We start from the raw sequence: 26,682 nt of genomic DNA, 5'->3' as shown, positions 1-26,682 counted from the left end.
TATGAGCACAGAGAGATTTCCTGGAGAACTGTGATTAAACATCTGAACTCTGCCTCTGTAGGACCCTGCGTTGTTTATAATATTAACATAGGAACGTGAAGAGTCATGTCTGCTGACAGTCTCCCACATGAGGTTCTGAGGTTTATTCTGCAGATCTGTACAGCACCGACTCTCCAGAGCTTCTCCTGATCTCCTGACTTGTCTTCTCCAACAACCTGCAACCTGGCAAAATCCAGAATATCAGGAGTTACAAAAGCAGCACCATGAACATTAAATCTTAAACTGATTGTAAGAATGAGGAATGTCTTAGTTTCCTTATTACATGTGTCATTGACATCCATCTCAAAACATTCATTTATCGCAGGGCGCTAAAGGCACTGGGTTCTATTTCAGTCCAGGTGTTAGGTGCACCTGTTTTGATTGACAGAACCCACCACACGCATGGCGGGTTCTTAAATTCGTCTTCGCGCAACATGCAAAAAGGCGGGTCATGGGGAGGAGTATGGAGATAACTAATTTCTCAAAGTAAAGACCATTCTACCATTTGATTAGTTCCTGTATGTGGACACACAATTGCACACAGTGCCACGTTGGTTCAGTATTGACCTTTTATTTTTTACATTTAATTTTATTAGTTTTTTCCTTTTTCACCTCCTGACATAACGTCTATTTTGTGCACTCGTGGAGCTACGCTCAGTCCCATCCTTTTTGCTCGATGTGCCAGCACTTACATGCCCCCACCTTGGGGGCAGTGGTGGCCTAGCGGTTAAGGAAGCGGCCCCGTAATCAGAAGGTTGCCGGTTCGAATCCCGATCCGCCAGGGTACCACTGAGGTGCCACTGAGCAAAGCACCATCCCCACACACTGCTCCCCGGGCGCCTGTCATGGCTGCCCACTGCTCACTCAGGGTGATGGGTTAAATGCAGAGGACAAATTTCACTGTGTGCACCGTGTGCTGTGCTGCTGTGTATCACGTGTGACAATCACTTCACTTTACTTTACCTACACATAGACGACCATATTCTAGAACCTTCTAATGGTAGCATCCCTGACCACTTCTCTTTTACGCTGGGGGGTGAGAACAGTTCTCGCACCCCAGTTAAACCCGTCTCCCAGCGAAAACATTCCCGATCCTCCTCGGACATATTTCTGGCGACAGCCTGAATTAAAAATTAAATACTTTATCCACTTTAACGCATTTCATTCTGTTTACTGCCCAGCATGTATCAGCAGCATGCTCCCCATTCAGCAGCTTTATCACCGTCACAAAAGACGGCATGTGCCTGGTCACTTTCAGAGCGGTAAATCCTCAACACAGCAGGGTTAAATTCATGCCAGCCTGAATCTGTGATCTGAGTCCTGAAGCTCCCTTGTCCTGACGTCCTCAGGTAGTGCCACGTTTTTACGCCTGTAGGCGCTGCTTCCCTATTTACCTGAAGCGCAGTGGAGCAGAAAGCAGAGAAGAACCGCCGTCACCCCCATCTTCACCACTTTCACCATCATCTTCACCATCGCTACTGATGGTGTAGTTGTTGTTAGAAATGAAAGCCCTCAAATTGCTTCTCCTCCTATGTGAACCACTAATGCCACGCCCATGAAGAGATCATCAGCACTTTATTTGGTGCAGTGACCAAGTTTCTGTTTCACACCCCAGACTTCATGTGCATTTCCACCATGAACGTAAGGCCCATTTGAAAGAGTGATTGTTGTTGTGTTACACTGCAGCACAGCTCATGGTGACACAACAAAATGTGTCCTCTGCTTTTAACCATCACCCTTGGTGAGCAGTGGGCAGCCATGACAGGCGCCCGGGGAGCAGCGTGTGGGGACAGTGCTTAGTGGCGCCTCAGTGGCACCTTGGCAGATCGGGATTCAAACCGGCTAGGCCACCATTTACCACCGTAAATCTAAATGCTACTGGCATGTTTCGGACAGGAGCAAGACTTGCTAGTGATGTGTGGGTTCAGAAAAAAATACACTTGCAGCATTTGGCAGTAATTATACAGAAAATAAAGGGTGCTGGGTGGGTAGTTAGCTCCTCCTCTTGCAGATACTTTTTCTGGCAATAGCTTGAGAAACCACAGGCAATAGCTTGAGAAACCACAGATACTTTTTTTAGGTCTTACCACTCCGGGGGGGCTGTTTATTTGTGGCACCGTGCAAAAAAATAAAGGCGAGTAGGTGATTGTCTTGCAGGTTGCAAAGAACTTTGGTGGGCATCTGCTTCCCATGGTGCTGTGTGTACGTGTGTGTTAGGTCAACCCCATTTACGAGACACATTCACACACACACACACACACACTGAACACCTGATTACTGCTGTCCTTTACACTGTCCACACACACACACACACACACACACTGAACACCTGATTACTGCTGTCCTTTACACTGTCCACACACACACACACACACACACACACACACACACACACACACACTTTAATGTGGCCTATAAACCGGAAGACCCAGGTTCAAACCCCACTTACTACCATTGTATCCCTGAGCACAACACTGTCTCCAGGGGGACTGTCCCTGTAACCCATGATTGTAAGACACTCTGGATAAGGTAAATGCTGTAAATGTAAATGTAAGTTAATGTAACGTGTTTGATAAAGTGCCCACATTAGTTCAATATTGACCTTTTCCCTGTAGTTCTGCTCATGTCCTTTTTGGTTCTCTGTCTGTGATCTTCAGGACAGGATGGACCGTAACCTCTGAGGGTTCTCTATAACACAGAGATGGAGGTTATGCTTATATATGAACAGTGAAAGCAGAATCTTTCTCTAAACATTGATAATATTTGTTTGTTGGCTATGCCAATTGATTTTTCTTCATATTATTCCTTTATTTTTATGGACGTTGCATAGACCCGGCTTGGGTTTTGATATGCATATTCCATATTTGATTGCTGTATTGCTAATTCTGTCTTTGTTGTGTTATGCATTTGTTGTCCATTTGATTTGTATTCTCTAGTTTTTTTTCTCTGACTGCTTCATGAAGATTCGGTCATATTTTCTGTGTCCAATGTGTTGCTCAATACAAACATGAATTGTCTTGAATTGTTAGAGAATGAGGTCCTGGAGGTTCTGGAGCAGGTCAGGTGTAATTAGCCACATCCTGGGTCTGGAGAACCCTGCTGATGTATTTACATGTCATGTGACCGGCAGAAGCTTCGCCACGGGCCGCCTGGTCCACCACGAACCCTCACTTATTCTTCCTGCATAGAGCAGAACAGTGTAAACCAAGTTCTGGATTCATCGAGCGAGATGTGAAAAAAAGAAAAGCTCACAGCTGGATGGAGAGGAAAGCTTTTTAAAAGCACATTATAATCATTCTTTATGTGGGTTTTATTTATTTTTTCTTCAACACAGTCTTGAATCTGAGGATTATGGGCTGTATTTTCTTGTATTCTGGATCTATTAGAGGCAGGGATAAAAAAAATGTTTCCCTCGAAAGTGCAAAACACTTCAAATATATAAACACGTAAAATATAATTGCACATCAAATTATGTATCTTCTTACAAATTGAAAGTGAAGTGATTGTCATTGTGCAGCACAGCCCATGGTGACACAAAGAAATTTGTCCTCTGCATTTAACGCAGTGGCCAGCCATGAAAGGAGCAGTGTGTGGGGACGGTACCTTGATTAAGGTGAACTTCGTGGCACCTTGGTGGTTCGGGATTGGAACCCGCAATCTTCTTGTTCCAAGTGCACTTCCTTAGCCGCTAGGCCACAACTGGACCACAATGTACTGCTTTTATGTTGCTTGTTGTTGCTAGGCAGTCATAACACGTTGCTTGATGGAAAACTAGATTGTACTTATTATGAAATATAATATTTTACGAAAGCAGTGAGCACCTCCAGGCGAGTGGAGGATCTTTTTTTAGCAAGTTTTCAGGAAGAGAGAATTCCTCTGATCCAGCGTTATATCGCTGCTTCTGGTCTTTTGAGAGGCAGAGACGCTTCGGCCTTTATTCCCCTGAGTTTTTCCAGAGTTCTTCCTGACACAGGTGAGAGTCGGAAAAAGTGGTGGAGAGACAGGGTTTTATTCTGGGTCACGGTGTGACCTCGTCTAATGAGGGCCCGAGTGTGGGTCTGTTTCTGCTGACAGGACGTCTTTGTGCTCTGACCGTGGATCCCCTTGGTATGATGCCGCCTGCTAAAACCCAAATTTTAACATTCAGGGTGACCCGCTGACTGGAGAAAATAGCTCCTGACAAATTGCTCTCTTTGGTGTGTGTCTGTGTGTGTGTGTGTGTGTGTGTGTGTGCGCACGCATGGGTGGGTGTGAGTTTTTTATGAGGCAGTTAATTGTGAGACACAAAGGCGGCGTTCCCTCTATCCTTCACCCCACAGTCGTGACACGGTGATCCCCACAGTCCCAGACACTGATCTGCACTGTTTGGTTAAATTAGCCCAAGGGCAGACTGCTGTCTTATATGTGTGTGTGTGTGTGTGTGTGTGTGTGTGTATAATGTTTATTGTGTATGAACTGTAGAAACTGTGCTCGATTTGGATTGTTATTTATTCACTGTATTTTGTTATGTTACAGCCTTATTCCAAAATGAATTAAATAAAAATCAGAATTGTACACAAAAAACCCATAATGACAATGTGAAAAAAGTGTACCTGCTCACTGCTTTCATAAAATATTATATTTCATAATCAGTACAATCTAGCCTTCCATCAAGCAACGTATTATGACTAGCAACAATAAGCAACATAAAAGCAGCACATTGTGTACCCGTGATGGCCTAGCGGCTAGGGAAGTTTGCGGGTTCCAATCCTGAACCGCCTAGGTGCCACCATAAGTATTCACTGCCTTTGCCATGAAGCTCAAAATTGAGCTCAGGACCCTCCTGCTTCCCCTGATCATCCATGATATGTTCTGGAGCTTAATTGAAGTCCACCTATGGAAAAAACAGTTGATTGGACATGATTTGGAAAGCTCCCACAGTTGACAGTTCATGTCAGAGCACAAACTAAGCCCGAAGTCAAAGGAATTGCCTGTAGACCTATGAGACAGAATTGTCTCCAGACACAAATTTGGGGAAGGCTTTGAAGGGCTCAATGAGCACAGAGGCCTCCAACATCTGTAAATGGAAGAAGTTCAAAACCACCAGGACTCTTCCGAGAGCTGGAGAAGGGTCTTAGACAGGGAGGTGACCAAGAACCCCCAGGGCAGTCTGTCAGAGTTCTTCTGTGGACAGAGGAGAACCTTCTACAGCAGGACAGCTAATGGACATAACTTTGGGTTTAACATTGCAGGGGTTACCAGGGGGACTCTAAAACCAACAGGACCCTCAGTGGGGCAGTGGTGGCCTAGTGGTAAAGGAAGCAGCCATGTCGCCAGTTCGAATCCCGAGCCACCAAGGTGTAACTGAGGTGCCACTGAGCAAAGTACTGTCCCCACACACTGCCCCGGGTGCCTGTCATGGCTGTCCACTGCTCACCAATGGTGATGTTATAAGCAGAGGACACATTTCGTTGTGTCACCGTGTGCTGTGCTGCAGTGTTTCACAAGGACAATATCTTCAATTTCACTTCACTTTCACTCAAAAAAGAGGGGTTTGGTAATAACAAGTATTCAGTAGGTTGGTGGGTAACATAACCATGCGATTAAACATTGTATTATTTGCCGGGAAAAGGAAATAAATAAATATCAATAAAGTTATTAATTCAAGAATATTACTGTATATGGTGTCTTCAGAGTTGGAGGAACTGAAAATCGCATGTTCCCCTCAAAACCTCTTCCCTTCAGATCTTGGACAGCGTCACAGGTACAGCAAACAAAAAGTAGAAATAAGTCCAGTCTGCCTATGGTCATATCAGGTGAACAAGAACAAAACTCCCATGGGGAGATCTTGAGATAGTCTGCTGTCTGTAACATGAGGTTAAAGATCTTTTTGATGAGATAAAGGTGGCCTGGAATTGGCACCTGCAACTCCACTCTGAATTAAATGGATGTGTCATGGCCCCCACCGGGCAAACAGGGGGTACACGGACACCCAAGGGAACAGCCAACCGTGAGTAATTGAGACCGGGGTTGGCTTCGCACAAAAATATCCGGCGGCCATCTTGGATGGCGCGCTCATTTGTAGATTTATCTCTTTGCTGCAAGCCTTTGTATCTGACTGCCATTGCTTCAAGCCAACCGATCGTCTTTTTTGACCACGTATTTTGGATCCTCCTTTCCTGTACCTTGTTTGACCCGGATGTTGCCGACCGATCATTTTTCCCCAAACTACTCTTTTGTCTCACCTTCTGTCTCCCCTCTTAAACCGTGTGCCACGTCTCCCGCCATGGAGCCAACCCCGGGACTGCATTACTCCCACGACCGCTCCCCGCCTCCCAGCTGAAACCCAAACGGCCCCGCCCTACAGTCTCCAGTTTGCCTGTGGCTTCTTCGCCCTCCTGTGTGATTTGTGCTTGTGTGCCACCAGGGCCCAGCCGTGACATGTGTGTGAGTGAGTGAGTGGGAGTGAGAGTGAGCTTGTCTTCACTTGGAGTAAGAGATTAAGTGACATTAGAGGTTAAAGGTCACTGTTACTGTTTGGTTTTGCTGATTCTGAGATGCAGTGAGACAAGTTTTCAGTTTCAGATCTGTCACGTGAATGTAAAATGTAAAAACCTGAACCAACCATACGGACGTGGCAGGAAATATTAATAAACTGCTCTTGTGGGACATGAAGATTGTTAATAATCTCTCTCTACAGAGCAGGCCCTACATGCTCCCCTGAAACAGACAAGAAGACGCTTGGAATTTCACATGGCCTCCGATGCCATCGCGTCTCCAGCACTGAGATCGCTGCGAAGTGCTGGTTTACTCCAGAGCGAGCATGAAAACACTCTCCTGACGGCGTGTCATTTTATTCTGCCCCGCTGCCAAAACATCTTCAACCTGTACTGTTCATTTACCGAGGCAGAACCTCCCGGTAGGGATGAACTCGCTGATCATTTTTATTCCCCTGCCTGTCCGACGCTCCCCCCGCCTTTTAATGCAGGTCCATTTTAGATGTTATGTGAATAAATCTCTCTGCTTCTCTGTCAATCTCATAAATAAGATCTTTTTTCTATCATTTACATTTTACATACATTTACAGCATTTATCAGACGCCCTTATCCAGAGCGACTTACAATCAGTAGTTACAGGGACAGTCTCCCTGGAGCAATTTAGGGTTAAGTGTCTTGCTCAGGGACACATTGGTAGTAAGTGGGATTCGAACCCGGGTCTTCTGGTTCATAGGCGAGTGTGTTACCCACTAGGCTACTACCACCCTATCACAGATCAAAAGTTTTAGATGGATTGATAAACAAATATATTGTCCAGCCCTGGTTGGTACCTATCTGAATAACTCTATCCAGCCTAAAGTCCGGATTTTCTTGTATAATTTATGGCATATTTGGGGTTATGATGTCAAATTGTCATGCATTCATCTAACAGAGTGATTTGTATAATGAAGTTTCTGAAACACTGTGTATTTGAAGTGTTAATGACAGCCGCCGGGACGCAGAAGGTGACAGCAGCATGTGAAGGTCAGACTCATCTGTGACCAGGAAAGTTCTCAGCAACTTTATTTATTTTACTTAATCAAGGACAACAAGAGTAGAACTGGGTTACCGGCGCAGTTTTTTTTTTTTTTTTTATAATTTGTCGTACAAGAACGGAAGCCACGCCTCTCCTCACCATGAGCTTTAAATTCTGCTGATAGCATGTCATACATGCTCGTGTGAAGTGGCTGAGATGGGAACAGTTGGATCATCCTCGTTTCTGGAGAAATGTCCAGACAGAGTGCCAGGAGCAGCTCTACGCCCTGGGGGAAAACTGAATATTTTACGTCCGTTTGGATGATGAATGAGAATCTTCTATTGTAGGGTGACTGTCTGTTATTTGAATGGAATTTAACTGAGGAGAAAAGACAAATGGCAGCACACACACACATACTGATTCTCTCTCTCTCTCTCACACACACACACACACACACACACACACATTCACACACATTCTGATGTAGCTGATTGGATGGCGGCCCTGAAGCTCACCTTTCTGCTCCGTTCTCATGCTGGTTCAACCACATTTAAACTACTCACAATAAGTTAGGGATATTGTTATTTACATGAGTGCTTTTCCTATTTGCTCTGAATTTTAATAAAATAATAAAAATTTACCTTTTATATTACTTATAATGTATGAGAGGTTTTCATTAGTTTAATATTTATTACCCAATAAATTTAGACAATAACAGAGATAACCCCAAATAACAAAAAATTTTATTGTCAGTTGCGGGTGTTTCCACCATTTGCCGCAATGACAGTTCTGAGGCAATGCGTTCCACTCTTCCACAAGTGCTACACGCAGTTCTGCCAGTTCACGTGGGGGTGGGGTACGATCATTCAGTCTCTGCTTCAACTGGTCCCAGACACGCTCTATGGGGTTCAGGTCAGGGGACATTGATGGCCATACCATATGAGGCATTCATATGGTCAAGCTGTGACAATTCTACCACGAATGGGGTGGAGCATTATCATCCATGAACAGAAAGTTGGGGGAGTACTGGCAGAATTGGGGGATGATGTCTATGATGTCTCTGAGGTAAGAATGTGCAGTGACTGAGACATGTACAATAACCAAAACTAAGTTGCACAGACCAAGCAAACCCTGGGGACCATGTTGACCTCAGTGTATCGCTCACCTCGCCTTCTCCAGCAACGCTGACGCAACACTCATCCGTGAACAGGACATAGACCACTGCTGCATTGTCCAGGTCACATGGTCTTGTGCCCACTGCAAACGTTTACGGCGGTGTCTTGGTGTCAGTGGAGTCACCTGCAACGTTTGTCTGGCATTCAAGCCAAAGCGGTGCAGTCTGGTTTGTCTGGAAACCCTAGTACCCTCGCATCAGGTAAACGGGCCTGCGGCTCTGTGGCAGTTGTATAACGATGTCTGAGTACATAGGTCTTTAGGTTCTGGTCATCATTGCGGTCTGTCACTCATGGGGCTCCACTCCTGGGTCTGTCATGAACTCTGCCAGCAGGTCTGTGTCTTGATGCAAGTCTGCTGATGACACTTTGAGACACACCAAGTTCACGAGCAACATCTGACTACCTGCCACCGACCCGAAGGCGAGTCATACGCCAGGTGACGCTGCTCAACCGTTAAGTGACGTCGTGTGTTCATGGCTGTTTGAATGATGAACTTTTAATGACTTACTGACAATACCAGCTTTTTATAGCCACAGAATGTTGAAATTGAAAATGCCACATTGAGAAAGGTTGTCTCTTGGTATTGGCCCCAATATAAGGCACGTCTGTACACAATGAGACCACCAGGGGCAGTGGTGGCCTAGCAGTTAAGGAAGCGGCCCCGTAATCAGAAGGTTGCAGGTTCGAATCCCGATCTGCCAAGGTGCCACTGAGGTGCCACTGAGCAAAGCACCGTCCCCACACACTGTTCCCCGGGCGCCTGTCATGGCTGCACACTGTTAAATGAAGAGGACAAATTTCACCGTGTGCTGTGCTGCTGTGTATCACACTTCACTTTCACTTTACTTTATTACATGCAAAATGAGGTGTGTCTATCACCCCAATAGTGTGCCTCCCTATCCCAAGTGAAACAAATACCATATGTATGACATGCACTACGTCTCTCACAATATCCTTAACTTATTGTGAGTAGTGTCTTTCTTATTTAGCAATAAATCACATTTATTGTGTTTGTCTCAATAGACTACTGTTGACACCCCACACACTTCGACCCTTTCTGCACTGAAGGAAAAAAAGAGAGAAGCTGTCTTTCTGTTCAACATCATGACAGTGATGCTCAAGATTGATCCCAGTGAGATGGGAGTTTGGCATTGAAAGTCATTAAACTGTTAACTTTATTCATGTTTTTTGTGTGTGCGTTCACACACACATATACCCACATATATGTAACACACACACACACACACACACACACACACACACACACACACATTTATATATATATATAAATGATGACAAGTTGCACGAGTCCTAATGTCATATTTACCCCCAGCTTCATCTAATGTGGATGTTGCCGTTTCTTGTTTTGATGTGACTGGTCCTGCCACGCTGCTGATGTTGGGTTATGTAAAAAAAATAGTTGTTGGTGTTGCAGCGACTCCACCTGTGTGTTTCCCCTTCCGTCTGTCTGTCTGTGTCTGGCCTGACGTCTATTACGTCAGTGTTGCACCAAGACTAGCAGCGTCTCTGTCTGTCTGTCAGTCTGTCTGTGTGTGTAAATGTGCGTGTGTTTTCAGTGCTCTGTTATGGACGTCTGTGAACAGCATGATGATTAATGAATGCTTACCTGATGAGTGGAAAATTATGAACCACCTACACACATGCACACTGACGCTGTGCTGTAGAGTTGTGGTGCTGTAACAGAATCAGACCAACTGAAGGTGGCAACAGAGACTGGATCTGCTCTTCTCTCTTCTCTTCCGTCCGTGTTTCATGTCAGATTTAAACATCATCAAGATTCATTCATTTACACCTCAGGAGTTATATTAACATCCCTGGGTTACCTGAGAGTTTTATTATCTCCGCTAACAGATTCTAATTTGACGCTTGGTTGTATAAATCTGTGGCGTCACAGAAAATTGAACTGTAGCTCTCCTCCCCTTTTACACAAAATGCTGAACGCAAACCAACACTTTCAGGCAGAATTGATCTGTCCTTTTACTTGACGTTACAGTGTCAGGTTATTGATCTCTGCTCTCCTGCTGCGGACTGTCTGCAGATTCCTGAATATTTCATGCCTTCACTCCCACGCAGACCTTGAAGGTCAGACAGGCTCCTTTGATGACGTAAGAACCGCGATGGTCTCTGTTTATTATAACGACGCGATGGGAACGTTGACCAGTTGCTGTGTGAAGGGTGCGAGTCACGCTGTCGATTTAATGTCCTATCTGCAAGAAAATCAATCCTAATTTATTTTATCAATGTTCCATTTCTCGGTGTCTGTAGATACTGTAGGTATGTGTTATTTTTAGAAGGCTTTTAACAAACCAATATCAATGATGTGATGTTGCGGTCACATGTTCTCCCTGGTTAATCATCTCCATGGATACGGACAAATTGAAAATGCACATGCCTGTCATTAGTATAGTGGGATTATGGAACTGGTTACATCATATGTTTCAAATATAGGTGTTTTGGCGTTGAATTATAAATCACATTAGTGCTGCTGAAGCGGCGACGTGTGTGAAAACGTTCATGTCCTGGACTAATTACTGCACTAACAACACTGTTTCTGCTGTTTCTGTTCATAACAATCTGCCAAAACTGAAATAGAAAAACCATAAAAAAAACAGTAAGGAACTCGGTCAGTAAGTGGGTCTTCTTAAGCAGAATGGTGTTTTTAGTGATTTTTGTGAGTCGAACCGAGGGAGAAGGGAACTGTGTGACTCCGCGGGCCGATGACGCTGCTGCCCGTCAGTAATCTCATTACCCAACTGGCACAGCCTCGCCAACACAGTGTCTCAAAAATAGCACGCCCACACCTGGCACCCTTAAAACTGCGCCCATTCAGCGCCACAAGGAGGAGGGTGGAGAAGTGGGCGCTGGACTTTAGGTGCTGTGTGTTGCGCTAGTTTTTCCTGAAGTGCTGCTGAAGCTGTATATAAATATAATTTTATTATGTTTTTTTTATGTGCATTGACTCATCGTCTCTCTCTCTCTCTCTCTCTCTCTCTCTTATTCCCCTCCAGCTCACTGACGATAGATGGAGGGAGGAAGAGCGAGACAACCTTTTAACCCACAATCAAGTACAGACGCTTGTGTAAGTCTGGCTGTAAAACTCAGAATCTCTCTCTCCCTCATTGCTTGCACAGTTTTCTGATCACTCCATTTCATTTGAGGTGTCCTGTCCCTGAACAAAGGGAGCAAAGCGAGTCCATCTCAATGCTAATGCACTTTCCTCCCAAAGCTGATTACTTTACCCCAGCCACGCCCTCGTTATCGTGACCTCCCCCTTTCGGGTCAGGAGTCTATTGGCCTGTTTGCTGATGTGAAAATGGAGGCGTTGCAGCATCTCTTTATATTCTTAATGCATTTTTACTCATAGTTTTTCTTTGAATTATGATTTATTGTGATATGACATGCTGATGAAGAAGGACGCATATGCACAACGTAATGAAACAGGGGTTTAATACACGATTAAAAGGATAGGGAAGACAACCAGTAACAAGTAACAATGACCCGAAGGTGAACAGACACGAACAGGGCAGCTTTATACAATCTTACACTGGTGAACATGATCAGGAAACATTACACAGGACGAACGTGAAACTCTGTATGGGAGATCTTTTTTATTAATTACTGTTTCATGCCTGTACTGTGTGGATTTATCCCAAGAAAAAAAGAAAAACAAATTTCCTCAGACTGTAATAACAGCAGCTCTTCCCTCCTCCTCTGCCTGTTTGCAGGTTTCTCTGTAGCTACCATCTCCAGACTCCACCATGTTCAGGAACAGTCTGAAGATGCTGCTCACTGGGGGCAAATCCGGCAAAAAGAACCGCAACAGCAGTGGTGAGTCTTACCATGACCTTTCAGGTTCCTTTAACAAGTAGGTATTTATTCTTGGACATAATTAAATAATTAAAGTAATTATACTTTGAGTCGATCAGGACAGAAGTACCAGCTGATCCAGCTGGATGGAAACCGTGGATGTGGCATTGTGTCTATAAAGCTACATGTGTAGCTTCACTGCTGACTCCCCCCATCCTGCCACTTTACACCATACTGTCTCTAATTCAAACAGCTGCACCAGCATAAGAAGTTTAGTTTAGGTGAACACTACATATAGAACACACCATGGGCTTGGTTCTTGACATTTTTTGTGTTGTTCTCTGGCTGAACGATTCACCATAACGGCTTCATATAAAAAGGCACGTAAGAGCCAGAGCTACAGCAGGTGACTAAACCACAACAGAAAACGAAATGGATGAAGGCCAGTCAATGAAATGACTGCTTATCATGGCTTCTCCCATTGTGCCCAGTCATGCTAACTGTTCTGGGCTCATTGGATCCCTATGCAATTAGCCCAGTTCCCTCTGCTGGCACAACTGATGGGCCCCAGACTGCAAGGCGATGCCTGTGCTTGCTTTCAAAAACCGTTCCTGCTCTCACCATGCAAAATTCATATAAAAAGTCCTGCCCCTGTAATGTCATGGATTTTAACCCACAGTGTCTCCCAGTGTGACCTCTAACCCCAGGTGTGTTCTTGTTGTTTATTCGGAGATCAGAAGACACAGTTTGGTCAAATTTCCCACATTGTCCATTTTGTTTAATATACTTCACTGCTCTATATTAAAAACCCAATTTAAAAACCCAATTTTGGATCAGATCAACCCATGATTACTAATTAAATACAAATGATGATTTGGGTGTTTTAAATAATTGCTTCTGAGCCATGTGTAGTGTATTATAGCTATTCTATCACAGTCCAAGTGCTAATATTTCTAAACATAATCAATATTTCAAGATTTTGGTTTGTTTTATTGCTAAGCAACATCATCTAGTCATCTGTGGAAAGTGTGTTATGGTTTGGTTGATGGATGTTTTATTTTTGATTTTGGTTCCTCTGAGCCAATCACATGATTGCTGTGTCTGAGATGTTGTATAAGTGTATTCAGGAGTGAGTGTCAGATGGGGCACAGCCAGAAGACTGTTGGTGACATTAAACTGCCCTCTCTCTCTCCATGTTTACGTGTGACATGGTGAACCTGTGACCTCAGCACTGATTGCCTGTGACCTCGGTCCACACCCCAATCAGTTAGCAATGGGGACTGGTCAGAGTCTGTGTGTCGGTGACGTGTACAGGAGTGGGATGTGACCTCATCTTTTACCATTCAGCATAACTGAGAGGATGAGGGAAAAAAGGTCAAGTGCATTGTCTGTTGCCATGGTGCCAGCGGAGTTGAAGTGCACAGCGGTGACCTTGCCGTCTTTCCTGATCCCTTGTTCCACCCACTCAGATTGCAGCTCTTAACCCACATTAACGCTCTTCTCTCCACTGTTCTCGCCTCTGCTGTTCTCACCACGCTTCTCTGGTCCATGTCGAGTACAGCAGGATTACTTTATTTACTTTATGTAAGATTTAGCCTTTATTGTTGTTGTTTTTATACTGTTTTGTTTGAGAGACTGGAATCAGATTCCTTGTATGTGTTTCCTCACGTACTTGGCCAATAAACACGATTCTGATTCTTACATAGATAATTTGGTTCTTTATAAGACTTAAAGGGAAATGTAGTTTTGTCAGGGCTGTAGTATTATCATGCCATGGGGTGTGAAGGAGGCGCAAACGCTCGACAAATGAAAATAAATGTGAATTTAATAAAAGGAACAGCCAACAGCATGATGGCCAAAACACACAGAACAGAACAGAAAAGCAGCATAACAATAGCAACTAAACAGAACAATACAGCAGCAGGGAGTGAAAAAACAACAAAAAAGGGTTCCTATCGACTTCCGATTAGCTGCCACATGGAGTAGACGTGTGAGTTAGGTGCTCCAACAATTTTTGGTTTCTTTACTCCCTTACTCATCTTTAAATGTTAAATTAAATATTTAGTTTACAATAACTTTACTCTACAATACTCTACCCCACGGCTATCTACTTTTAATTTGTAATGGCTACCAGGAGTGTTACTCCTGCTGTAAACATCCTAGATAATCTTCTCTGTTTGTTCCCGCAGCGTCAAGGCCTAATATCCACTATTTACTGTGGATTGATGGGTTCGAGTTACACCCCTTTGTGCAAAAACTGTTTGGGAGAAAGATTTAAACTGTCACTGTCAGATGATACTTGGAATTTAATTCTTAAGCTTGTCAACTCAACCTCCTTATGTGCCCGCCACTCTTTATTACAGTTTAAGGTTGTACACAGGGCTCATTTCTCCAAACTTAAACTCTCCCGTTTCTACCCAGACATTCATCCTTGCTGTGATAAATGTAAAAGCGGAGAGGTGTCTCTTATTCATATGTACTGGACATGCCCGAATTTGGAAAAATTCTGGTGGGATGTTTTTAAAACCTTGTCATACATGCTGAAATGCAACTTTGAACCAGACCCACTGATCGCTCTTTTTGGTATCATTGAAGAGGAAGATAGGTGTCTAACTCCAGCTAAACAGCGTTTGTTATCTTTTGCGACACTCCTGGCCAGGCGTTCTCTTCTATTCAAGTGGAAGGATTCCACGTCACCCACTCATGCCCAGTGGCTCAGAGATATTTTGTCCTGTTTGTCCATTCACCGTTAGAAGATTCAATCCGTTATTCAGACTTGAAATTTCAACAGGTGTGGGGGCCCTTCCTCTGCTTTTTTCATATAAATGTATAATTTGATTCTCTTCTTATTTAATTGTTTGTTTGTTTTCTTTTCGCTTTTTTTTTTTTTGCATGCAGGACCAAAAAACTTCCAGCTCCATAGTCTTTCATTTTCTTTTTTTCTAGCCTTTCTTATGCATGTAAAGCTGGTTTGGAGTCAGGGAGGCGTGGGTGCTATAGGGTTTATAAGGGTGTAATACAATTTTTAGTATATTGAAACATTGTATGTTTACCCTGTTATATCCCTGTTTAAAGGGTTCCTATCATACACACTGAGTGAGCAGCAGGTGTGGTTGATACAACCCTTGTGTTTGTGAATTTCAGCATCTGGCTAGTCCAAGGCTGCCTTGGTGTCACAGGTATTTTGGTGGGTGGTGTTGGTGTCCTCATTGATCAGGGCTGTAGTATGTTGGTGGTGGTGTACAGTAATGTTTTTGTTGTTGGTGTTCTTGTTTAACAGGGCTGTAGTATGTTGGTAGTGGTATACAGTAATGTTGTTGTTGTTGGTGTTCTTGTTGATCAGGGCTGTAGTATGTTGGTGGTGGTGTACAGTAATGTTGTTGTTGGTGTCCTTTTTGATTACAGCTGTTATGTGTTGGTGGTGGTCTACATTAAGGCTGTTGTTGGTGTTCTTGTTGAACAGGGCTGTACTATGTTGGTGGGGGGTGTACAGTAATGTTGTTGTTGTTGGTGTCCTCGTAGCTCAGGGCTGTAGTATGTTGGTGGGTGTTGTTTGTGATGGTGTGCTTGTAGCGCAGGGCTGTAGTATGTTGGTGGGGGGTGTACAGTAATGTTGTTGTTGTTGGTGTCCTCGTTGATCAGGGCTGTAGTATGTTGGTGGGTGGTGTGGTTTGTGATGGAATCCTCGTAGCTCAGGGCTGTAGTATGTTGGTGGGTGTTGTTGTTTGTGATGGGGTGCTTGTAGCGCAGGGCTGTAGTATGTTGGTGGGTGGTGTACAGTAATGGTTTTGTTTGTGATGGTGTCCTTGTAGCTCAGAGCTGTAGTATGTTGGTTGGGTGGTGTACAGTAATGGTGTTGTTTGTGATGGTGTCCTTGTAACTCAGGGCTTTAGTATGGTGATGGGTAGTGTACAGTAATAGTGTTGTTGGGTGGTGTACAGTAATGGCGTTGTTTGTGATGGTGTCCTTTTAACTCACAGTTGTAGTAATTTGGTGGGTGGTGTACAGAAATGGTGTTGTTTGTGATAGTGTTCTTTTAGCTCAGGGCTGTAGTATGTTGGTGGGTGGTGTACAGTAATGGTGTTGTTTGTGATGGTGTCCTCGTATGTCAGGGCTGTAGTATGTTGGTGGGTGGTGTTGTTTGTGATGTTGTCCTCGTATGTCAGGGCTGTATTATGTTGGTGGGTGGTTTTGTTTGTGATGGTGTCCTCATAGCTCAGGGCTGTAGTATGGTGGGTAGTGGTGTACAGTAATGGTGTTTTACATTTACAATTACGTTTACAGCATTTACCAGATGCCCTTATCCAGAGCGACTTACAGTAGTTACAGGGACAGTCCCCCCCCCTGGAGACACTCAGGGTTAAGTGTCTTGCTCAGGGACACAATGGTAGTAAGTGGGGTTTGAACCTGGGTCTTCTGTCCTCGTATGTCAGGGCTGTAGTATGTTGGTGGGTGGTGTTGTTTGTGATGGTGTCCTCATATGTCCAGGCTGTAGTATGTTGGTGAGTGGTGTGCAGTAATGGTGTTGTTTGTGATGGTGTCCTCGTCACTCAGGGCTGTAGTATGATGGTGAGTGGTGTGCAATAATGGTGTTGTTTGTGATGGTGTCCTCGTCACTCAGGGCTGTAGTATGTTGGTGAGTGGTGTACAGTAATGGTGTTGTTTGTGATGATGTATGTTGGTGGGTGGTGTTGTTTGTGATGGTGTACTCGTCACTCAGGGCTGTAGTATGTTGGTGAGTGGTGTACAGTAATGGTGTTGTTTGTGATGGTGTATGTTGGTGGGTGGTGTTGTTTGTGAGGGTGTACTCGTTGCTCAGGGCTGTAGTATGTTGGTGAGTGGTGTACAGTAATGGTGTTGTTTGTGATGGTGTATGTTGGTGGGTGGTGTTGTTTGTGATGGTGTCCTCGTCGCTCAGGGCTGTAGTATGGTGGTGGGTGGTGTACAGTAATGGTGTTGTTTGTGATGGTATCCTCGTCACTCAGGGCTGTAGTATGTTGGTGAGTGGTGTACGGTAATGGTGTTGTTTGTGATGGTGTCCTCGTCGCTCAGGGCTGTAGTATGTTGGTGAGTGGTGTACAGTAATGGTGTTGTTTGTGATGGTGTATGTTGGTGGGTGGTGTTGTTTGTGATGGTATCCTCGTCGCTCAGGGCTGTAGTATGGTGGTGGGTTGTGTACAGTAATGGTGTTGTTTGTGATGGTGTATGTTGGTGGGTGGTGTTGTTTGTGATGGTATCCTCGTCACTCAGGGCTGTGGTATGTTGGTGGGTTGTGTACAGTAATGGTGTTGTTTGTGATGGTATCCTCGTCACTCAGGGCTGTAGTATGTTGGTGAGTGGTGTACAGTAATGGTGTTGTTTGTGATGATGTATGTTGGTGGGTGGTGTTGTTTGTGATGGTGTACTCGTCACTCAGGGCTGTAGTATGTTGGTGAGTGGTGTACAGTAATGGTGTTGTTTGTGATGGTGTATGTTGGTGGGTGGTGTTGTTTGTGATGGTGTCCTCGTCGCTCAGGGCTGTAGTATGTTGGTGAGTGGTGTACAGTAATGGTGTTGTTTGTGATGGTGTATGTTGGTGGGTGGTGTTGTTTGTGATGGTGTACTCATCACTCAGGGCTGTAGTATGTTGGTGAGTGGTGTACAGTAATGGTGTTGTTTGTGATGGTGTATGTTGGTGGGTGGTGTTGTTTGTGATGGTATCCTCGTCACTCAGGGCTGTAGTATGTTGGTGAGTGGTGTACAGTAATGGTGTTGTTTGTGATGGTGTATGTTGGTGGGTGGTGTTGTTTGTGATGGTGTCCTCGTCGCTCAGGGCTGTGGTATGTTGGTGAGTGGTGTACAGTAATGGTGTTGTTTGTGATGGTGTATGTTGGTGGGTGGTGTTGTTCGTGATGGTGTCCTCGTCGCTCAGGGCTGTAGTATGTTGGTGGCTGGTGTACAGTATTTTTGATGGTTGCTGGATATACAGAGTAAAGAGATGGATGAGGGAGATATGATGCCTCTAGTGGAATAAAGAGAGATTGTGTGGTGTGTGTGTGTGTGTGTGTACATCTGCAAGTGCGCATGCGTGTGACACCTGCTGCTCGGACTGCTGGGTATTTTCTCTCTGGGCCATTCCTCTCCCTTCTCTCTTTCTCTTTCTCTCTCTCTTGCTCCTCTTCCTTTTCTGCCTGAAGTCTTTTTCCACCTCCCCTTCTTCATCTCTTCACACTTTTTCCTTTTCTCTGCCTCATTATTCTTGGATTTTTCGTTGCGACGATGCAGGATTTTGCCACTTCGAAAGGGGCTTTGGTTCGCCAGGCAGCGGTGAGTGTAGTGTGTGTGTGTGTGTGTGTGTGTAGGCAGTTGTATGTAGGAAGGGTGTTGTTCTTTACAGAAGGCGACAGCTTTGAGTCTGTTTGGTGGAGTTCAGTATTTAGCTGGTGGGTGGGAGTTCCTCCATCTCTCTCTTCTTTACCATGATCAGCATCCTCCATTTCTTCCCGAAACCATAAAATGATATGAATTTTTTGTTATCGTTTACATGAGTAGATCCATCTCTCTTTCTCTCTCTCTCGCTCTCTCTCTCTCTGTCTCTTCTTCCCACCCACTCTCCTCTATCTGGGATGGTTATGTGCAGAACAAAAGGAGAGTGAGGGGGAGAGACATCGAGAGATAGAGAGGGAGGGCGGGAGAGCAAACGTCCGCACAGCATCCCACAGTTGTGCCTTTATTTATTCCCTCTCTCTCTCTCTCTCTCTCTTGTTCGCTTGCTTTCATTACCAACTCCCTCTAGTGACGCATGTGATTGGACCATGAAAGTGTCGATTTATTGTGTGTAGGGACTGGTTTGGGGCGGGGCTTACAGAGTAGACGTTGTTGCAGGAACAACTTTGGCTGACTGCACAGTTTGGCAGCCCAGCTCTGCAGTTATTGATGTATAGACATTGCAGCATGAATGATTAATTATTAAAGGATGCGATTATTATGAGCTCTAGGGTTTGTTGAAAATATGTCTCATAACCTTCACTATTGTACATCTATGGAAAATATGAAAGATGGGGGAGGGCATTTATTATATAAACTCTTTGTTTTCTTTTTGAAACACACAAAATATGAGATATCATAAATAATCATAATTATAAATAATAATCAAAGGAGGAGATAAAGCACTTGACTGCATGAGTCTTGGGTGAATGGAGTCGGACAGCTGTGATCTGATTAAATAAAGGCATCTGTCAGGAATATTCTTCCTTCCATCAATCCCAGCATGCACTAGCACTCACCTTTTCAGTGCTGGTTTATCTCTCCTTTTATTTGTTGTGTGTATAGCTGACTGTGTGCGCAAAGCACAGTTACATTTATCCTCCTTTACCAACGGATTAGATCCCGAATGGAGACCTTCCTCTAGTAGCAAATAAAGGCCCCGCCCACGTTTACTGACTGTTTAGGATGATCTAAGAACGTTTTGTGTATTACTGTTGCAAAACTCTGTTACTGCTCATCTCAGTTCATTAGGCAGCTGCTTTATTAAAACAGTGAGCTGCTAGATGTAATATGAAGATTAAGTAAAGAAAAGAGGCGTGCTGAATTAATCAGCTTTAATGATTTCTCTTCATTGCTCATTTCAGTCATTTTCAGTCCACCTGAATCAAGTGTGTTGACCTAATGGTGACCATTTTCTACGGAAGAACATTCGTCTGTTTCCTTCTGTATGAATTCTGTGTTCTTCGCAGAGAAATCGAAAGATCGAAACCATTGCATCTCATCACTTCAGTGCGATCTGCAAGGTTGTAAGGTGAATGCAGTGTACCGTGAAAATGAAACTGAATTGGTGGATCCGCCCCAGCAGATGGATCTGCTTGGATATGTAGCGGGTTCATCTGTTCACCAAGTTTCTTCTGTTATGGCGTGAAATGTGGACGTGATGGTGCTGCTGGGAATAGTGGGGAGCTTTCGGTGGCAGATCTGTAATTCTGCCTTTCTCCTCGGCTGTCTGCGGTTGACACAGTCGTGATGAGAACAGCGGCCCGCTGATTGGCGTCTCCCGGTCCTTTTGTTTAGACTGCAGCGATGACGGGCGTCTGAATCGCTCAGCTGGATTAAAAACAAATGCATTTGTGTTCGTTCTGTAATAGATCCCCACCCACCCTGTTCATGTTCTCCCCATAATTGGAAATTGATCTTTGCTGAGGTGAATTCTCCTTGGATCATACAGAACAAAGTGGCAATTTCCTAGTGAACGAGAGCGTCATGCTCACGCCTGGCAGGTGACTGACAGAACATCCGGCCGTTGGGCTTCTACAGCTTCTCTTGCTCCATGGACCTGTGGATTCCAACCAAATGTCAGGTTTTGTCTTGGAGTTTGTTAGTTTGCGTCTTTATTTGAACGTGTTATATTAAGACAAATTCGCCTTCTCTGTCTGAACCACGAAAGACTAAGAAGAGTTAATTGGATTACAGCCCTTCTTTTGCAAAAAGTCCCTTTAATAGGGTAAAGAGATGAGGATCAGGAATCTGCAGTGAACAACAGAGCCTCATTTTGCTCTCCCAGCTCACCATCTGTACAGTATGATGCCCTCAGGCTACCAGCCTCCACGTATCGATCATCTTGATCTTTCCACTGCCTGCCTCAGCCAGCATTGCATGTGACTGTGTGTCTGTATCTCCAGGACATTATAAAGTCTGTTCCCTCACAAATCCTATTTACATGAAAATATATGTATAAATCACCCAATCCATACTAGGGGGGGAACGTTTCGTTTTTGAGTTATCTGTGTATTCAGGCAGCCCCATCTAGTGCTACTTCCTTATGTGACACCGAATGCTGATACGCTTTTGCAGCTTAGAAAATAAACACCATTCTGCACTCAAAAAGATTATTTGTTGGGTTAACTTAATTCAATGATGACACCTATTTCCACACATTTGAATTATGCTATTTGAAACTAAGGCAGGCAAATAGGACTCTTCTATTTGGTCTATTTAGTTTCAAATATCATAATTCAAATGCAAGAGTGCATTATTCTGCTGGAACAAGGCTTCCATCAAGGCAGGCCCATACACAAAAACTGTCGTGCACTGTGTGTTCTGACACCAACTGAACCGACATGAACTGTTTCAGATATTTGAGCTACAGATCACTCAGATCTTTGCACTTTTTTTGTTCCAACACAACTTTAAATGTCCTCTTGGGGTCCTCATAAATCCTTCCCACTGCAAAGTACCACTGTTATTCCCTTCAGCTGTTATTATGGTAGGGCTCTTAAACATTAGCATGGTGTTGTCATCTAACAGAGTGATCATCCAGCATCTGCATCATCGATCACCCCCCCTCCCAACCTTTATCACTATAACTCACACTCCTACCAGTCCAGATCCACACAGTGTAGAGTGAACCCGTGTCTGGAGTGGCATGTCCACTGGTTTCCACCCATGGGGAAGATGAGAAAATGGCATTTTCCATCGGCCCCCACTCACTTTGCCGCCCTGTGGGATCGCTCTGCGCCCCGGAGGCGGAGCATCGAGGGTCTGTGTGTGGGCAGCATTATGGGGATCCTGCAGGCTAAGAGCTGGCTGACTGGGGAAGATGTGGCGTACCTGCTGGCCAGCAGCCACCCATCCTCCGTTCACCACGCTCATTCACTCTCCTCCTTCTCCCACTCTTCCTCTGCAGATGGAGGGAGCGAGGAACCGTCGGACCACCAGATTGCGCGGCTAGACCATCACTACAGCCTCTCCGGGCCAGGTAACATCAGGCTCCATCTCCTGCTTTACTTCTGTATGAATGCTGTGCGTGTGCGTATGCCCATATCCTGCAGGGATTTGATATTGGGTGGGTCAGATTGTGGTCAATAACTCAGATGCAGACCACAGCTCAGGCGCAGGTCGTCCACGTGACCGCGGGTGAGGAGAGAAGTCACGAGTGACTGCTTCAAAAACTGGTAACGCCGCGGCTGGAGACTCAGGCCAGAGCAGCAGAACGTCAGAAACAGCAGGATCCAGAGTCGGCCGTTTTAGTCAGATGATGAAACCCATGGAAGTCTGAGAGGCTTTGATCTTCTCCAGCTCCACCTGCTCCTCCAGAAGCAAATTAATGGATTTGCTTAGTATTCATGCATTTATTAGGTTTCAGCATGGAACCATGTTGCATTAATTCTTGAAATAGAATAAAAGCAAGAGAAAGTCCATCAATTCTGGATGAGAGGATGAAGCACTCTGCTACAGTGGTTATTGATCATATATTTCAGCTTCATAAAACTATCCTTTGTGGGAAGATGGTAGTTAATATACAAGCCCAAAAAAGTTGGGACATAAAAACCTCATAAAGGTTGGAAGAAAGTCATAATTTTTCAGGTTTCCTGCTGTCTAGTGCTGTGATTTAGTTTGTTCCTACAAACTTGATAATGGGATTATAAATGTGTTACAATTATTCTGTAAAGCTGTAATTGTAGCTGTTGTCCTCCGGCGCCGTAGGTGGAAGTGTGGACAGTGACTGCGCTTTTGAGGCTGACTACGCCGTGCCCCCGCCCCTCTCCATGGCCGAGGGCCTGCATCACGTCCGCATGATGGAGGGCGCGTCGCGCTCCCTGCCCTCCTCCCCTCTCCTCGCCCACCAGAGCGTGGGACTGCGCCTGCCGTCCGTCAGGAAGCTCACTGGCACAGGTACACGTGGCTTCTGTCATTATGATGCAGATGCGTCACTTTTTGTAGATCTGTTCTTGCTACAGGATTTTGATCCACTAATGTTAGATGTGGAATTGTTTGTGTGCGTTTTGACTTTCTGGAGGACATTTGTATGAAAGTCTGCTGATCTCCTGCATGTCTGGGGTGTACAAGAGTTCATGAACCCAGTGGAAGAGAGTAATTTTGGTCTCCTGAATGAAGGCTGTTATCAGAGATGTGCTTCTGTAGCACAGATGCGTTAACAGGCAGAATAACACATAACCCAGTCTGTTCGGAACATCGAAATCTGGCTCTGCAGATACGTTTAGGAGTGCTGTGTGTTTGTGTTGTGTGTGTGTGTGTGTGTGTGTGTGTAAATGCCCATGGATTAATTCTTTAACTTGGGGTTCTTTTGAAAAGAATAATTATCTGCACCGCACAGCCAATAAACATCCTTACGCCTCACATGTTATATATAAATGTATTGATTCTGTTTTCATTTCAGATATGCCAAAAATGCAATTCTTTTATGATTTTTTTTTGATGCCTTAAACCAACACAGCTTTCAATATGCCACATCACATCATTATTAACAAGGACAAGTTAATGCATTCCTAACTTGTTAATAAGATGCAGTGCAGCACCATAGTTCAGTTTGTTCACCCTCCATTTTACGGCATCAGCAGTTCAAAAGGCATCATGTTATGAATGAAACTTTATTTTATGAGCATACACAGTAATAACAATAAGAAGAAGATAATAAAGGATGATGATCTGGGCCCTGTGAATATCATGTGAATGTATATAAAATCCAGATGGAGGAACACAATGTTCTCAGTCTCTCTTGTTGAATATGGATAACGTATCCCGGACAGTCTGGGGCTCTTTATTCTGGGCTGGTGTGTGAATGAGATGAGGAGAGAGGTGGAACAGATGGTCCATGGGAAGCAGGCTGCGATGTGTTCAGTTTCCTGAAGGGGGGGCAAGATTTCTGATTATCCTCCAGCTTTGATATCCTTCTCCGCTTTTCGGAGCTGCTGGTTTGAGAGTGTCCGTGTGTGTTGGTGCTTGGCTCCGGGGGAAATTTAAATGCCCAGCTCATGGAGGGACCGACGGCGCTCCTCCGAGCCTGTTTTTGTCTCCGGCACTTGGAGTGAAATTCAGTGCCCCCCAGAGTTGCAGTGCATTGTGGGAGTTGCATAGTGCTTCTGTAATGACTGTGGTGGTAACGGCGGTGTTAGACACCGGGGTTGTGTTTTGCTGTGAACGATCTGCAGATGACTCACTGTGTTCAGCAAGTTTGCTGTAGCCTAGGTAACGAACCCGCCGGGTTATTTATTTATGCATTTCCATATTCGTGCTCATCGTCTCTGATTTATTGGGACTCGGAGCCTCGGTCTGCCTGGTTCATTAGCAGATTGGTCGATGGCTAGTTGATGATTGAGGAGCTCATGAGTCTACAGTTAACAGTGAACTATGGTCATGGTGAAATTTCCACTTTGTTGCGATTTGGGGTGCAATAATATACCAACAATTATAGAATTTATGAGCATTGTTTCCTATTCATCCAGCTTTTTTTAGTTCTACTGGAGACATCAAGGGGGCGATATAATTCTGCAGACCTCATTATCAGAGTGTCCTTGTAAACCACCACGGGCAGCTCCAGTCAGTGGTGCCTCTCCCACTGAATAGCGAGAGGCTTTTCTTAGATTGTCATCGGGAACACGGTATGATTTTGTGAAAAATGCATGAGAAATGATATCAGTTCATATTTTGCTAAGTCACTGTTGAGGTTGTGAGCAGAAGTGACATGAGGAGAAGTGCTTCTGTCTGGGTGAGGTGGATTCATCGTCTCATGAAACATTCTGCAGCTCGTCTCGCCACTTCTCCGTCTAATTAATAACCCTAATCAATACGATTAGTGGGGTCCTCCATAGATTCTGCTGATTTGAAGATGGAGGTGAGAGTGGCTGCCCTCCAACCCCGTTATCCAGCCTGATGGAAGTACAGCCACCGCGCCCCCTTCCGCCAGTAGAACTCTTTTATTAACCTTGTGCGGCAGAGGCACGTATTTCCCGTCAACGGCACGTTCTGACCCCACCTCCACTCCCACCCGCCACCTCTAGTCCCCGGGCTACATCAAATCGCTCTGTCATTACCCCCTGGCCGCCCCACCCCGCCCCACTGCAGACTCCCCCCCCAGTCATTTGTTCCACTCAATGGAAATGTGACATTTGCTACTCGCTGCGGTGCCAGGCGGGAGGTTCTGAGGTACAAATGGGCTGGAGAGCGAGCGAATGATCCATGCCGACTGGATTATTCCCACCCAGACCAATTCTCTTCCTTTACTGGTCTTCGATTCTGCAGGAAAAGGAAACTGAACATTATTCTGAACTCCTGACAAATGCCATTAAATTGTGTGTGTGTGTGTGTGTGTGTGTGTGTGTGTGTGTGTGTGTATATATATATATATATATAAGTTAAGAATAAAAATGTATAAATATACCTGTGCTTATGCAGCAGCATGATTATATGCTAATTGCCTCGTTAGATACAGTGCCTGGATTTAGCTGATCAGGGTGTCTCGCCTCCATTACGCCTTGTTCGCCTCACTGCTCCTGCGTTTGGTGGCTGAACTGTCAGCTGCAAGTTGTGCATCTTAATGAGGATTGAACGTTAACGACTCTCCTCTAATCGCGCTGATGTTGGTGCTGCTGGGATTCGGTTTGTTTTCCCAACTTCAGATCACATGCAGATGGCCTGATAGAGCTTCACCTCCTTCATCTTACGCAGATTCCTCAGTCACACACACACACACACACACATGCACACATATACACAGAGACCTAAAACAAAATGGTATGGCTTGTTTTTAAAGTTTGCTTGTGTGGTAAACACTCAAAACAACTAAATCTAGACGTTTTTGTCTAAATCTAAATCTACAAACACCATACAAGATCTCTCACTGGACCTGTTTAAAATGCTTAACATCAAAAGTTGCTTACAGTTTGGTTGACTTAAAGAACATTAGCAGTGTACAGAATAAAACATTTACATATACATTTATATATTATTTATCAGATGCCCCTTATCCAGAGTGACCTACAATTGGTAGTTACAGTCACAGTGGAGACACTCAATGGAAGACAATGGAGACACAGTGGTAGTATGTGGGGTTTGAACCCGTGACGTTGTGCTCTTCTGTCTCATACTCGAGTGTGTTACCCACTAGGCTACTAACAACAATAAAAGAATGAAGTGCCGAGTTTTGCGATGTGATGTAATATTTCACCGCGAGCATTTATCATGTTGTGTCCTCTCTTCATGGGCCGAGGTCGCTGTGTTTGCGGGTGACGTTCCTGCAGAGTGACGTCTATGTGGTGTCCCATGAGCAGATGCAAATGATCTTCATTAACTCAGGACCCACACCTGTGCATGAAGAGGCTGCCTCCAGTTTGCGTAAGTGCTTCCATTTTGGTGGCCGGAGCGCGTTGAACGCGTAGGA

The 26,682-nt window shown here is 44.7% G+C and overlaps 1 protein-coding gene across 4 annotated transcripts in view; it reads left to right on the top strand.

Moving 5' to 3' along the window:
* The window catches only part of tanc2b (tetratricopeptide repeat, ankyrin repeat and coiled-coil containing 2b), a 63,061-nt gene that overhangs the window by 5,692 nt on the left and 30,687 nt on the right, over positions 1 to 26,682 (top strand). For all 4 annotated transcript variants that reach the window (XM_028988203.1, XM_028988202.1, XM_028988200.1 and 1 more), the window contains exons 2-5: positions 11,735 to 11,805; positions 12,452 to 12,554; positions 22,189 to 22,260; positions 22,989 to 23,177. In XM_028988203.1, coding sequence (XP_028844036.1) covers positions 12,485 to 12,554; positions 22,189 to 22,260; positions 22,989 to 23,177 — 331 coding nt within the window. In that variant the 5' untranslated portion in view covers positions 11,735 to 11,805; positions 12,452 to 12,484. The remainder of the gene's footprint in view (positions 1 to 11,734; positions 11,806 to 12,451; positions 12,555 to 22,188; positions 22,261 to 22,988; positions 23,178 to 26,682) is intronic.

This window comes from Denticeps clupeoides, chromosome 8, assembly GCF_900700375.1.
Source record: "Denticeps clupeoides chromosome 8, fDenClu1.1, whole genome shotgun sequence".
Taxonomy (NCBI): domain Eukaryota; kingdom Metazoa; phylum Chordata; class Actinopteri; order Clupeiformes; family Denticipitidae; genus Denticeps; species Denticeps clupeoides.
Note: the sequence above shows the minus strand (reverse complement) of the source record. Positions and strands in the feature narration are given on the sequence as shown.